The sequence below is a fragment of the Leptonotus elevatus genome, chromosome 7, assembly GCF_054856555.1.
Source record: "Leptonotus elevatus isolate MCC_2025b chromosome 7, RoL_Lele_1.0, whole genome shotgun sequence".
NCBI lineage: Eukaryota > Metazoa > Chordata > Actinopteri > Syngnathiformes > Syngnathidae > Leptonotus > Leptonotus elevatus.
In genome coordinates this window covers 9,262,458-9,276,030 of record NC_141245.1, presented here as the reverse complement: position 1 = coordinate 9,276,030, position 13,573 = coordinate 9,262,458, and the positions used below count along the sequence as shown (strand labels likewise).

At 37.9% G+C, this 13,573-nt stretch overlaps 1 protein-coding gene across 3 annotated transcripts in view; it reads right to left on the bottom strand.

The window, feature by feature from the left end:
• Window positions 1-13,573, bottom strand: part of hip1 (huntingtin interacting protein 1) — a 42,701-nt gene that overhangs the window by 15,298 nt on the left and 13,830 nt on the right. For all 3 annotated transcript variants that reach the window (XM_086080703.1, XM_086080704.1, XM_086080705.1), the window contains exons 2-14: window positions 12,518-12,581; window positions 10,260-10,402; window positions 10,059-10,115; window positions 7,380-7,460; window positions 6,406-6,482; window positions 4,932-4,993; window positions 3,419-3,559; window positions 2,836-2,893; window positions 2,669-2,744; window positions 1,521-1,664; window positions 1,094-1,191; window positions 809-881; window positions 494-677 (exon numbers count right to left, since the gene is read on the bottom strand). In XM_086080703.1, coding sequence (XP_085936829.1) covers window positions 494-677; window positions 809-881; window positions 1,094-1,191; window positions 1,521-1,664; window positions 2,669-2,744; window positions 2,836-2,893; window positions 3,419-3,559; window positions 4,932-4,993; window positions 6,406-6,482; window positions 7,380-7,460; window positions 10,059-10,115; window positions 10,260-10,402; window positions 12,518-12,581 — 1,258 coding nt within the window. The remainder of the gene's footprint in view (window positions 1-493; window positions 678-808; window positions 882-1,093; window positions 1,192-1,520; window positions 1,665-2,668; window positions 2,745-2,835; window positions 2,894-3,418; window positions 3,560-4,931; window positions 4,994-6,405; window positions 6,483-7,379; window positions 7,461-10,058; window positions 10,116-10,259; window positions 10,403-12,517; window positions 12,582-13,573) is intronic.

Sequence of the window (13,573 nt, the reverse complement as noted above, 5' to 3'; positions counted from 1 at the left end):
TATATTTCAAAAAGCTGCACCCACTTTGTCAAAATACTATAAAATTAACGTGTTTTAATTCTATTTTAATCGAAATACAGTACATGCAAGAAAAGGAAATGGAATGACATGAAATTATTGTTATAGTATATATAGTATTTTTTATATTTTTTTAGCATATATTTTGGCTTTAAGCCTTTAATCGATAGGACATCAAGAATTGACAGGAAATTGGGGGGGAGGATGACCTGCAGGAAAGGACCACACAGCCTGGGAATCGAACCTGTGTGGCCTGATCTGAGGATGAGCCTCTACACGTGGTTCGGGTGCTCAAAACAGTGAGCTAACCATCGCCCCTCAGAAACCTCCTTTGAGCGTTTAACATACTTCACAAGTACATTTTGTCAACAAGCTCTTTTGCTCCATTTAATATTTTTCTCCGCGCTGTCAGGTTAAAAATAAAAAAAATGAAAAAATAAAAATAACCCTGTAATATAAGAGTGCGAGGACTTACTCTCTATCTCTGTCAGACTCCGCTGCTCTTTCTCCGTGTCCTCCCTGACCCTCCTCAGGTCGTCAAGCTCAGCCTTCAGGAACTCGCTCTCTCCTGCTGCCTGTAGCCTCAAGTGGCTCTGTTCTGCTAGCTCGGCCTCCAGCTCATTGACACGGCCCCTCAAAGTCTGACATAATCGCCCACTCTGGCAGATGGAGAGAAGGGGGGGGGGGGGGGGTGAAATTACATTTGCTTAATCAAGGAAATTATGAGCAGATTAATTTATCGTGTACTTGGATTAAATTATGGATCGGGGAGGATTGTTTCCCTTTTTACCTCCAATCGGAATGATTCCAACTCGTCCTTAAGGGCCTGGATCTCCCTTGTCAGCTGTTCAATCAGTCGGTCTCTGGTGGATAGAGAAAGGCAGCGCCTGTCAATCAAAAGCTCCAACCATATTTCTTCTGAAATTCACGTTTTACATTGAGAACATATTTATCATTAATTAATGTACAAAAGAGTATTTGGATAAACATGACTTATCTTATGCTGTGCTAATGACAAGTGAGCAACCAAATTAAATACATTTTCCACTTTATATACAATTTCTTCAAGACGTACTTTTCGTCCTTGCGCATCCCATTCTGATTGTTGAAGTTGAAGGGGTCAATTGCAGCGGAGTTGCCAAACAGGTCATCAAATTTTGTCTCCACTGGCGCCTAAGCAGTCAAAACCACAACATATGAAAAGGTAAAGATCCAAAGTACTTAATTTCAAACATAATTTATTAAAATAATTTCTTTAAGCCTGGGATTTTTGACTCCTTTGGATTGGCGATATAACTAAGAAGTCAAAAGTGAATAAATTCTGCTATGAGGATAAACCAAATTTATATTAAATCTCACTTTAAATTCACATCTGAAAACAAAATTCAGAGCTGTGTGTTCAAAATGTGATTGATTATCTCACTATCCAATGTTATTAGGTTCATTGCGTATTTGTAAACTCCATCCGGTCATCTTAATTGAGACACTTGTCCTGAATTTACCGGAAGGACGGGCAGGTCCGTGTCCACCAGGTCGTCAGTTTCCACCATGTGTTCCGATTCCGGAGAAGACGACTCGGCGGGGATCACGACCACAGGGCTGATGTGCTCCGACAGGGCAGATGCACGCAGGAAGTTTGGAGGATTCTGCGAGGAAACATTTCAATCATTTAAAAGTGTTTTGAATTTGTAGTATTCAAGAAAAGAGAGGAAGCAAATTGCACATTGCCATTGGCAAACATAAACATTTCACATTCCATGGCCTTAGCAGAATGATCCGGCACTTTTCAACATAAAGACCAAAAAGAACAGGCTTTTTTTTTTATTAAAGTAAACTATCAATAGGCTTTAGGCTGGAAATTGATTTAACTCCTTAGCATTTCTGATACGACCATTACATTAGTATAGACTAGGGATAACATCTGGATGTGTTTAAAATACTTTTAGGACAGACCTTTTAACTCATTCACTCCCAGCCATTTTCACTGAAGCAACCCCCTTCGCTCCTGGCTGTTTTACTGGATTTTGACTGATTTTGCAAGGCCCACACAATATTGGGTTCTATTGCTATAAAAACATGGAACCTATCAAAATAAAGATTAGAGTCTCTCCTTACATCAGGGGAAAAAAGTATACTTGTATCTGTCTCCGTTTTACAGCATTAGAATATAGCTAAGTTTCATCATTATTGACATTCCTTTTGAAAACACTGACAAAAAGAGCTTGTTGCAACATGGCCTTGGCTAATCTCTAATACTCTGCTGCTACCTGCTGGCAATTTTTTTGAAATACCTACCATTGCTTTGTGTCAGAAAGCTGCATCAAAGCCTTCTGTATGCTCTTGCATAAAAAACAACAACATATAAATAATTTTTGGGGAGCGAAGGGCAAAGTATTAAAAACGTATTTACACGTTATTGGGTTTGAATGAGTTCATTTACAAATCAGTCTGAGTGGAAACTAGACCCATTAACTCCCGCTGAATCAGTCTTTAACAATTCTATGCCTAAAATTACAACAGTTTGGAAAGTCCTTTTCTGATCCAGCATGACTACAAGGGGACATTTGACTGTACTGTAGTCGTGTAATTGTCATGTTTTCCAATATTTCTGTCCATACAATTAATGGGAGAGATTTGGGTCAATCATCACCTCTGGCAACTGTGGGATCTGAATCAACCGCTTGAAGTACTGCAAGTTACTGGAGCGATAAAACAGACTCTTCAACCTGCAATAAGGCAAAATCAAGGAGTTGAAGAATGACATTTTAACAGGGCGATCGACAACGTTTGGGTTTCGGCACCAGTGGCCATTCATACTTCTTAAACTGTTCCTGGAAGCGATCTCGGTGGCCTTGGAGAGTGTCTGCAGGAAGGCCTGCATTGAAAAATACAAAAGAGAGAACACATCAAACCTTCAAATCACAAATGAGATTACCGTCATGTTTTCAGATTAGAAGACTTTCAGAAAATATTGGGAGAATTTAAAGGAGATGATTGAGTGGAAAGTTTGAATGTAATTAAACACATTCCACATTTTTCACAAACATCTTATAGGCTTTCTGTCAGCTCACTGTTGCTTACACTCTGGTGGCAGATGGATTTATGTTTTCTCATTTGTTCAAATCGTGTTGCACAACAGCATTTCCACATTTTGCTTTTCCGTCCATGTGCATCAACTGGCCTCGCTGGCTCCTTCACCAAATATACATACACTCATGTTTGGTGTGTTTGACCGACTTAATATTTGTTTCACAATAACTTTTGGATCTTAAAACGTTGCTTCTAAATCACCAAGATTGTTGTAAATAAAAAGTATGAAATCTATAGAGAACCACAAAAATTAATGAATGAATAATTTGAGTTGATTTTTAATGGAGCAACAGAGTTGTGTGTTACTCACATGAGTGCAGCTTAAATAGCAGCTTGACTGTGTAGTCGTACAGGTGGCTGCAGTCCAAGATGACTTGGATGAGCGGAGCCAGACGACATTGGCCTGCAGCAGTCACCGACACCGACCGAGACATATCCAGCGAGCTGAATACTGGGAGAGAGGGACACACACACACAATTCGTTTTACAAGGCATCTCTTGTTTTCACGTCCGTTGCATCCCACATTGACAACAAAACACACGTCAGTCACATGTTCCAATACTTTTGCTCTCATAACAAATGGATGGATTCGAATCTTATGAGTTGTGCATTTGATCCAGAATACAAGCTTAATGTAAATAAAGGAGTGCGTTTCAAGAATGATGACAGAAAAAAAATAAAATAAAAATAAATAATAATAAATAAAAAAGAATGATGACAGAATGTGAGATTTTTTCTCTCTTCATAATTAGATTAGTATGGAGCTTGCTTAATATACAGAGAATATTTTCTGTATGAATGTCATTTGATTAGTATAAAACGGACTACTGAGACTTTTTTTTCTTTCTTTCATAAAGTAAAGGTCATTACATTATGCTACTTCTCTAAGGAGGTGCCAGGCATCCCTGTTTAATTTGACTCATTACAGAGTCCCACCTCTGAAAAAGGTAGGAAAAATAGTCTAAACGAGAGGCATTTGCAATGTCAACACTAGCAGGTTTGTCACTCTCTCCCGATCGTCAAACCTCTCTTGCCCAAAGGTGTGGTTTCCTCACAGACTCAAAAACACTCACAGAATTATTATTATTATTTGTATTTTATTTTACAAAAACACAGACATATTGGGCTGCCTCTTAAACCCTGAATGATGAAACATTTTGGAAATAGATCAGAAGTGAGAATGAAGGCTTGAGCTACACTTCTGACTAATCTGACTGTTGTTGATTTGTAGTGAACATTAATGTCAAAATTCTCTTTCCTCAATGGTAATGCTCAATGTTAATGCTAATTAAGCCATGTGCCTGAATAAGTCTGCTATTAGAAAGCTGCCAGAAAAGGGAGAAAATGTTTTAGAAACACCTCTCGCTCTCAAGGCAATTCTTGGAGTGGATATCCATGTCGAGTTATCGGAGAAAACGGCCCCTCAAAAATGTGAATTGTATGAAAATACTAAGCACAGGATGCAGATTGAAGGCCATGATAAAAAGAAACGAGAATGTAATTTCCTTCGATTCATTTATGAGTAGATGAGAGCAGCTTTTGCAGCATTTCCTCTCAGCACACATCACATCCCAGCAGCCTATTTTTAGCCATGTCCATATACTGTGAGACACATGCACCTTCGATGACTCACCCCGACAACAACAGAGTCTGTAACCACTCAATCAGAGGCATCGCTGCTCCGATGGTAAAAGTGTCTATTTTTGTATAGCATTAGAACTCTACCACTCAACCTACTACTCCTGTCTGCCCAAGTAGGAACTTTGCGCCCGAGTGAATGTGTGTCCACAGCAGATTTTCCCATCAGTGCAAAAAAGCTCACCGCCAAGGAAGAGGTTGAGTTCACACTCCAGGTAATCAAACATCTCCACTGTTAACTGAAAGCTGTGGGCAGACACAAAGAGAAGCACATTTCACACTCCTTTAGCGTATATCAAATGTTTCCGTTTTGCTACTTTTATGCAAAATATATGTACCACATACAACACTGTTGGCTAAAACTAGGACTGTGCAAGAATTGATGCTATATTACAAAACGAATACGGAATCAGAAGTTTTGGATTCAAGTAAAAAAACAATCGTACACATCAGTAGCTGTAGCACAACATATGCTATGTAGGCTCTGTGCCCATCTCAATGGAAAATGAACTTTAGTCCTCTGTTTCACTTCAGATTTTTATCACTGTACAATTGCGCTTGAAAGTTTACATACCCCAGGGCAGTGGTTCTCAACCTTTTTCCAGTGATGTACCCCCTTGTGAAATATTTTTTTCAGCCAAGTACCCCCTAACCAGTGAAAAACATTTTTGGTTGAAAACAAAAAAACCAAAAAAACAGAGTGCTGTGCCATAATTTTCTGATTTATTAAACTTTGGAAATTCATTTGGTCGCTCTTGAACTATTCGGAAACCGAAAGACAAAAAAAAACCGTAATTTTTTTTAAATAATTAATTTAATTACAAATAAAAATAAATAAATAATAAAATTACATAAATTGCACATACAAATTATTTATCACCATTAAGTGTCCAAAATAAAGATCTGTTCTCAAAAAGAAATCATTAACTTAAATTTAAATAACATTTTCATATGATTGACAGGTGATCCTAGATGGCATATGACAGTTTGGGTCGAACTATTCTGGCTTGAGGAGACTGGATTTTGACAATGACAATGAAATAGCCTACTGAATATAAAATTCATTTGATTAACTTAGATTCTCCTAAAATATTTACAGTACAAAATATAATAATTATTTTTAAAAGATGTTTGCGTGGATGCTGTTTTTTAAATTTATTTTAAAGGTGGGGTCTTAAGTTTTGACCGCTTGTGATTGTAAACAAATAATTCAAAATGGACCCATGGCTCAACCCCCACTCTTCTCGTCAACATTGCCCCTGAGAACCACTGCCCTAGAGTATGCAAATTTATGAGCACACTGCATGGTGAGAAAAAGACTTAATGCCCATAAAATCCAAAATACAGGTGCAATTGCTTTGATATTTTATTTCACATGTTGAAGTTGACATGATTAGAGATGCACATGCAAATTTTGATGAAGATCCATAGCATTTTGGTGTCATTAAGCAACATTTTGTACATTTACAGTTGTGTTCATCAAAGCACAACTGTATGTTATAGTTTTATAATGGCAAAAAGTTGACACCTAGTACAGATTAATTGTGATTGCATTCATTCAAATGGGAAAGATTATTTTGAACAAAAGTCAAACTGCCTTGCAACTTGCATCTTTCGGGGTCCAGTGTGTAAATGGAGTGGCAGCTTGCCTTACTTACAAGTTGTTGACGTCATTCTCTCCTGCCTCTTCAAGCTGTCTGTTTGACATCTGCAGGTTGCCGGGGAACCGAGGGTTCTGAAAGAAAAGACGACACAAGAAAGGTGGAAGCTCAAATAACATGAGTGCCACAACATGGTCTACCTGTGATACAATAGGTTGTACAATGACATTTAACTCATTCACTGCCATTGACGACTATAGACGTCAAAAATTAATGTGAACTATTTCTATTAGTTTAACTTTTTTTTTTTTTTTCATTTCATTTTTTATGAAAACCCAGAATTTTTTTTTATTGTACATTTATAACAGATATAAAATTTGTGATTAATCGTGAGTCAACTATTGAAGTCATGCGATTAATTACAACTACAAATTGTAATCGTCTGACGCCCCTCATTTTTTATATATTTTTTTTAAATGAGGGGCGTCAGGCGATTACATTTTTTTTATTGTAATGAATCACATGACTTCACTAGTTAACTCACGATTAATCACAAATTGTATATCTGTTCTGAATGTACAATTAAAAAAATCTAGGTTTTCATACTCTTGTTAGCAAAAGTGGAAAAAAATGTTAAACTAATAGAAATAGTTCAAATGAATGTTTGACGTCTATAGCCGTCAATGGCAGTAAATGAGTTAATAAATGTTTAGATTACTGAATTGAATCATTCTACTGTAAGTTACCAACTAAGCTTTTTGGCATAGAGTACTGCATTTAAAAAAAAAATGAAAGAAAGAAAATCAGGCTATCATCATGACTTTTTGTTTATCTACGACTGGCCTCAATCGTCCCATTAAAAGAAGCTTCATTTAAGATGCTTGAGAAGCCATTAGCATCACAGCCGGAATGTTCTATGAGGACCCACCCGTGACTCCCGCAGAGAAACGATGGCAATAAAAAGAGACTTCAGGCCCAGATAATAAGTGATGAGGGAGTCTTGCTCGGTTTCATAGGCCATGCCGACTCACTTTGATGTGAAACTCCATTTTGGTGATGAGCAGTTTGAGGTAGACGCTGCAGAGCTTCCCGTAGCCTTCACTCAGGTGACTCTGCAGGCACAAAAGACTGAATCACAAACGGAGGCAAACATTTGGAGAAGGGTAGAAAGTTGGCTGCTTAAGGAACACTGGGAAATTCCAGATTACACGTTGGCCCGAGGCGGCGTTTAATTAAGATTCAAAGTGTGAGCAACTTCGTCTGGTGGAGCACAACTACAGCCGTAGTTAGGACAAAATATTCCATCTGCCTGCTTTGTGGAGTGGAGTCGAAAAAGGATCAGTTAACCTTGCAGTAGCTTCTCATATGCAAGAGCATAAGTTCACTCTGAGAATGGGGACAAAGTTGAAGTACTGTACTACAACTACACTCATTACTTCACCAGTCGGTAGTGGTTACACAACAGGAAGAAGAGATTCGGTATTTCCCTAAGTGATGTAATAAACACTTACTGCAAAATAAAGTAGAACAGTATCATGCAAGACGATTTAATTCAACAGTTCTGCCTATTCATGATCAGTTGTTTCAGCACCAAACCAAACTGTACACCTTTATTTGGCCTAAATCTAATGAGATTTCAAATTTTGCAAATGGGAAAAAAAATAAACAAAATTAAATAGCTTTCTTCATGGCCCTTGCAAATACCTCTGTGTAAAGTTTTGTCGAAATTGGTTAGATTGGTAGCTAGGGGTGTGAATTGCCTAGTACCTGGCGATTCGATGCGTATCACGATTCATAGGTCACGATTCGATACCGATTAATCCCGATACAAATCTATAAATTGATTATTGAGATTTTTTTTTACTCAAATTTAGAAAATACTAATCAGTAAACTTGCACATTTACACTGTAAGATTTGTATGAAAATGTATTTATTTATCTGAAAATTCAGGCTTATATCTGAGCCACTGCATTTAACAAACAGGTTGCAGTCCGTTTCATGTTTAAACAGCACTGAAATAAAATATTATGGCTTAATGTTCCATTAATATAACATTCTTCCATGCTTAATGTGTGAATCCTAATCCTAAGTAAGACGTTTTATTGAATATTTCCATAAAAAATTGATGGTTAAAAATCAATTCGGCCGCTGTAATATCGCGATATATTGCCGAATCGATTTTTTCTAACACCCCTATTGGTAGCTAACAATAAGAATGACAATAAAAAAAATCTCAGAGCAAATGTACTTTATTATAATATCACATAGGAGGTTCAATTGTTGTAATGACCCCAAATCCCATTTTTACAAAGCTGTGTGATGTGATCCACTCAAAATAATGCTATAGCGAGTGTCCTCCAAATAAGCCATTGCGATGATTGTGTGTGTGAGATCTGAGTGCGGACGCATGCTGCCAAGTCTGTCACTTTGCACCTCAAGTACTGTAGATACTAAACAGTTCATTCGATTTTTGGAGCAGTCAAGTGAATCACACCCTGCAGGCATTCTGTTTTACTTCGATCTTTCACACGTCCTTCTTGTGGTCACAACCCAGGAAGTGTCAGCACTGCAAAACTGGAGACATTTCCATGTATTTGTGGTTTCAGACTTTTCATTGACCTTTGAAAATGTCCACTTCCATCATAATTCAATGTTTTCCGATGTTTTATGCACAAGATCATGAATGCCAAACTTGTGTCAGAGTCATGTCAAAATGGGCCTGTGATATGGTTTAAGGTTGACATCAATAAAAAGGCAAAAACAAGCAGATCGTAGGATCTCATTAGTCGAGTATTTTCCCAATTCATGGTTGCTACGTGCGCACGCAATTCAGGAAAAATGACCGATGGTGACAAAAACTGCACAGTGTCTATAACTTTAAATCAGTTGCCTATTTGAGAGGAGTTGAGAAATAAATCGCTTGAACTTATTTTGGGGGATGAACTATGACACATTCAATTTGGAACCAGAATTGTGCTTTTTCTGGCATATTTCATGAAGGATGGCTTTGTGAACTTAAACCCTCACAAATGCTACAAATACATTTCCAAGTTTTAGGCCACACAGCCACACATATTGGTCAGCCAAGGTTGCACAGCGTCACTATGGTTTTTTTTCTCCAGGTCCATACTGTGCTCTCCTGTAAAGCAACACAGATTATTCCTTGTTTTTTCCCCCTCTTCCTCTTTCCTCCTGTTTTTCCATCTAAGAATTTCGGGGCGCTAAGTAGCGAACCGCAAAGCTTTGTTGGTTATTGTTATTTTACAAATTATTGTATAAAGTAGAGAAAAAAAAGACAAACGTCATTAACAATAACTCAGACAGCTTGTAACTGTGAAGACAAATTAATAAATCTGATTCTGATGGTGATGTTTTTTTAATCTGAGTATAGCAGAATTTGAGAAGCAGCCGGGTGATGTGCCTTTGTTCGTGCTGCTCATTCTCTACCTATTTTGTGAATGTTAATGAGAAAACGGACCATATTCTGACCAACGAAAATACCTTCAAAAACGGGCATCCTGCTCATTTCCAACACAATTAAATATCATAAAACAAAATTAAAAGCTAAAAGAAAACGACCTTAAAAGATGCAAACAATTTCACATTCACAACACCACCTACGATTTGATCATGTATTAATATTGATTTTACAAAGTCACCAGTATCGGCATGCAATGATGTGAACAGACAGTCGTGTGTCCTTGCTTACCCACATCCTGCTCATATCCGTCAAATCCGCCTTATTCCTCATAGAGTCCTTTATCACCTGGAATGGTGGCAACAGCCACAGAGGAAATGAAGAAAGGAAAAAAAACGGAGTTTATACAAATAAAAAGGGTTATTGCCTAACGTATAAATGGAGAGGAAATTAATAGTTCAATTCATAATGGAACATGTAGTCTTTACGTACGTTTGGATGTCCATCTCGTAGTAGTTTGTGGAAGACGTGACAGAACTTCCAGCAGAGGACTGCATTGCTGGAGAGAGGAAGCCGGTTGACCGCTGCCCAGAAAGTGTGGCCGCCTTTCTCATGATGAGTCCCCAAAATGCAGGGTGACACAGTCAAGGACCAATCGCTTAAACTGCAGATTCATTTCTCTAAACCTTTGATTCCCAACTAAGAGATCATCAGGGGTCTTATCTAATTGCACATAATTTGTCTGAAAATTATTATTTAATAAAAACAGATATCTTTGTTTATTTCTCTATGAGTTATAGTAACAGGAAGAACAATGTATGTGTTCTTCCATTAGATGGCAGAAGATGCAATAAAATGGCTTCCTCCAAGTTTTGTGTTCAAACAAACGGGCTCATATTTCATACTGCATAAATGAATACATTTGTGAATAGATTGAGCCAAGATAATCATTATTTCAGTATTCAATTGTAGTGGTGTTGGTGATGATACATGTACTGTATGACGGTGCCATATATAAGGTGCCATATATAAAGCGGCTACTTTGGCTTATGATAGTTTTTCCAAACTAGGATAAACACAGCATCAAAACCAGTGGGACCTCTAACAACAGCTCAGTCGAACATTGCTTAACCCAGGGGTAGGCAAGTTCGTTCCTAAAGAGCCGCCGTCCGGCATGTTTTTGATGTCTCCCTCCTCGAACACAGCTGTGAGGCTCCTGCTGAACATAATTATGAGCTGATGATTTGAAACACCTGGGTTGGAGGCAGGAGACACCGAAACCATGCAGGAATGCAGCTCTCTAGGGCCGAACTTGCCTATCCCTGGCCTAACTTATCTGAGACCGGCAGTTTGTGTTGTCATAGCTTTTGGGTCAGTAAACAGTGAAGTGCGACAAATTGTAATACTGATTGTATCAATTCTAATTTCCTCAATCGATTCAATTTCGATTCACAAGAGTTCAGTTTGATTTAGATTTGTTTCAATTCAATCAGATACTGATTAATTATGGAACATCAATTCTTCTTCAATATCAAGTACATGATAAAAAAAAACTCCACAAACGTTAAATTAAATAACATTTTTGGGATGCAGTAACTGATTAAATTATTTAGTTTATTAATGAAAGTAGCGTGTTATAATCACATAAGTGTTACACAAACATTGGCATCATCAAGGATGAGATGAAAATATTTTCATAATTCTAATTCAATCATTGTAAATAAAAAATAATAATATTCTGCATTCCTCTAAAGTGCAATAATTCAAGTCTTTCATAAATGTAAGAAAATACTTCTAATTCATGTGAACAGTAAATTTCAAGAAAGCAATAAAATACCCCCAAAAAAAGACCTTTAAAATTAAATTTTCTTACGAATTTATGGGGGGGGGGAGATTAAAATAATTGATTTATGGTTTTAGGAATATTAGGCTCGAAAAGGAAAATCGGTTCAATATCGATTATTCGATTTTTTTTTCTCCAAAACCCAGCCCTACTATTGTTATGTTGGTCGGACTAAGCAGCAGTTTCCCCATCAGCACAGGTCACCCCATGGAGCATAGGCGTCATGTACTGGCACCTCTTCTGCTCTGCAGTGCAAATAAATGTTTATTGTTTTACAGACTGCATTGATGCAGTAACTTAGCTTAGCTGTCGGCTGTTTACTGTACTGTATTTTTAAGATATAGCAATCTTTATAAGTGTTTGAAATGCTATTAAAGTGTTTTGAGGTCAGTTTGTGTGTAAACTATTAATATAGGCAATTATAATCCCTTTTAGGGGAGCGTCAATTATTCATAGGAATTCGCTATTCCGGTCAGTTAGTTTCTATCCCCTGCAAATAGCGGGGATCCACTCTACTGACTGATGATGACTTTGTTCTGTTATTTGTTTGGGACACAACACAAACAAAAAGCAGAAAATAACTCCCGGAAAAAAATCCCAAAACTTTCATTTTGTCCGTCTGTCCACCCAAACAGACAATAATATTAGAATCAATTCTACTAACAATCTTAAGCAGCTCTACATTGCTGTAAACGAAATACAGAACTGCACCAACTGTCTCGCCTTCTATTTTGTATCCCAAAGGATTAAATTAGCTTCAGCACAGATGAGGCTACCCTCAGTTACTTGTTTTGATCTTGCACTAACGTAACCTCAACCGGAGAACACGCGTCACACGGGAATGGCAATTTCACACACAAAAACACACACACACACTTTTGTGTATACAGACAAAATATAAGGATATTCCTAGCATGCTTCTCTTTGACAGCAACCTCCTGTGTGTTGATGGCCTTGTTGATGCTCACTGCCTGTGAGGAAGAGGAAAGGAAAGGAAAAATCAGCCACGATATATATTTTTCAAACCTTTCAAGTGTTTTATTTCACAACTTGACACACTTTTATCTTTCACAAAAGTGCATTCCTTTTTCAAGCCGCCCGGAGAATGAGAGTCGGTCAAGTTTGAGTGAAGGTGATTGACCTATTTTCTGTCGAGTTGGTATTCAAGGGAGCAGCTGAGAGGCCCGACTGAGCTCTTCTCTGTATTTGATGATTATGGGAGGCTGACAGCAAACAGTCTGAACATATGAGACAGTTAACCCGACTCAATCATACAGTACAGTAGCTGTCTAAAATGAGATATAAGCCCCAGTACCTTAGCATCTTATTAAAAAAACATTCAATTTAAATTTGGTGAGCCCGCACATAATTCCATGCAAGTTCCTGGTCTCCAGACATGATTTTCTTTTCTTTTAAAGACTGCAAAATGACAAAAGAAAATAAATCACAAATGGCATTCTGTCAATTTCCATTTAGTTGTGGTTAGGAGAGCACGGGAGGCTTGTTTCATAATCTCGCTTCCCACAGATGACCCGAGTCTACTTGTGCCAGTATGCAAGCAGTCAAGATCAGGAAGTAAACCACAATGATCACAAGGGGAGGAGCGAGCTCAGTACCACTGCACCATCAGCTTTTACACAAATACCTTCTGTTATTACTTGAGATTTCGTGCGTTTTGCATGTTACAATTCTGAATACATTTTCATCCCCCATTTTTCCCCTTTTAAAATCCCACAGTATTCCACTGCAACTGCTTCCCACAAGAGGATGACCCAGTTAGTCCACAGTGACACTTTGTACTTTGGTTTGAAAGAGAGGGGCAGCTGCCCAGGACTCCTTGAATTGGCTGAGGAGGCTAACTGGCATCAATAGTCAATTAGCTCTTCACATTGAAACCGACTGACAAATCCAAGTGAAGAGAGAGAAAAAACACAGTCAGAGGTGAGGTTTTTTGGTGAAGAAG